We start from the raw sequence: 1,237 nt of genomic DNA on the forward strand, positions 1-1,237 counted from the left end.
AGCCTTGGCTGCCTGTCCCCATCCCCAGCATCGCTGTCACCTGCCTGCTACCTCCTTCTCCCGTTTCCAGCTCCATGTGATTTATTTGCAGACTTTTCAGCAGGGGCTGTTGGGACAGGACAAGAGGTGATGGTTAAACCCAAAGAGGGAGATTCAGACCAGAGAGAAGGGAGTAAAGTTTTGATGCTGAGGGTGGTGAGACCCTTGGCTGCCTGTCCCCATCCCCAGCATCGCTGTCACCTGCCTGCTACCTCCTTCTCCCGTTTCCAGCTCCATGTGATTTATTTGCAGACTTTTCAGCAGGGGCTGTTGGGACAGGACAAGAGGTGATGGTTAAACCCAAAGAGGGAGATTCAGACCAGAGAGAAGGGAGTAAAGTTTTGATGCTGAGGGTGGTGAGACCTGGCCCAGGCTGACCTGAGAGGTGGGAGAAGCCCCATCCCTGGCCCCATCCCAGGTCAGGGTGGCCCTTGGGGCTCTGAGCCCCCTGCTCTGGGTGCAGTTGTCCCTGCTCCCTGCAGGGGGTGGGACTGGAGAAGCTTTGAAACTCCCTTCACCCCAAACCAGTCTGTGATTTGCTGTTTTGCAGGAAGCAGCCAGCAAAACTGGGGTTGAAAAAGCAGCGGAGAAAGCAGCTTGTGAAAAGGGTCCGAAAACTCCCGGTGCTAAAGATGAGGAAGCTGAAGGACATGTATGATGGTGGAGGAGGGGAAGGAGGAGCCTCCTGCCCTCAGCCTGTGCGGAAAGGTTGCTGCCAGACCTCGGGACTGGCCAGTGTTTCCTTGTAAAGCTTGTTACAGTTTGTGTGATCGTGGAAGCAAAAAGCACCTCGCAAAGAGAAACCGAACCCCGTCCCACCGTCCTGGGCGTGCTCGGGGGCAGAGCGGGAGCGGCGGGATGCTGCGGGACCACCGCATGTGGAACAAATAGCTTTTAAACGAAGAGAAACAGAAAAAAACAATAAATAAAAATTGAAACACTTGGCTCTTGGGAGGTTTCCGTAGGCAGCTCATCCCGGCTCTCCTGGCTTCGTGTCGGCTGTCGGCCCAGCGCATCCTGGGCCCTCTGTGACAAGGTGGGATGTGGGAGATGCTCCATGCTGCCTCCGGGTGTATCTGGTACACGATGGCGCGGCACCGCACCGGCATCAGCACCTGGTGCCGCTGGCACAGGCACAGTGTATGGCTGGAGCCCACGGGGACCCAGCACCCCAGAGCACCCAGCAGCTGGCTCACTG

At 56.9% G+C, this 1,237-nt stretch overlaps 1 protein-coding gene across 1 annotated transcript in view; it reads left to right on the forward strand.

Moving 5' to 3' along the window:
• FKBP5 (FK506 binding protein 5) overlaps positions 1 to 939 on the forward strand; it is a 16,312-nt gene extending 15,373 nt beyond the window's left edge. The window contains exon 11 of the mRNA XM_010137127.1: positions 590 to 939. Within this exon, the coding sequence (XP_010135429.1) occupies positions 590 to 697 (108 nt within the window). The 3' untranslated portion in view covers positions 698 to 939. The remainder of the gene's footprint in view (positions 1 to 589) is intronic.
• Positions 940 to 1,237: the final 298 nt, after the last annotated feature.

The sequence above is a fragment of the Buceros rhinoceros genome, unplaced genomic scaffold, assembly GCF_000710305.1.
Source record: "Buceros rhinoceros silvestris isolate BGI_N320 unplaced genomic scaffold, ASM71030v1 scaffold8795, whole genome shotgun sequence".
NCBI lineage: Eukaryota > Metazoa > Chordata > Aves > Bucerotiformes > Bucerotidae > Buceros > Buceros rhinoceros.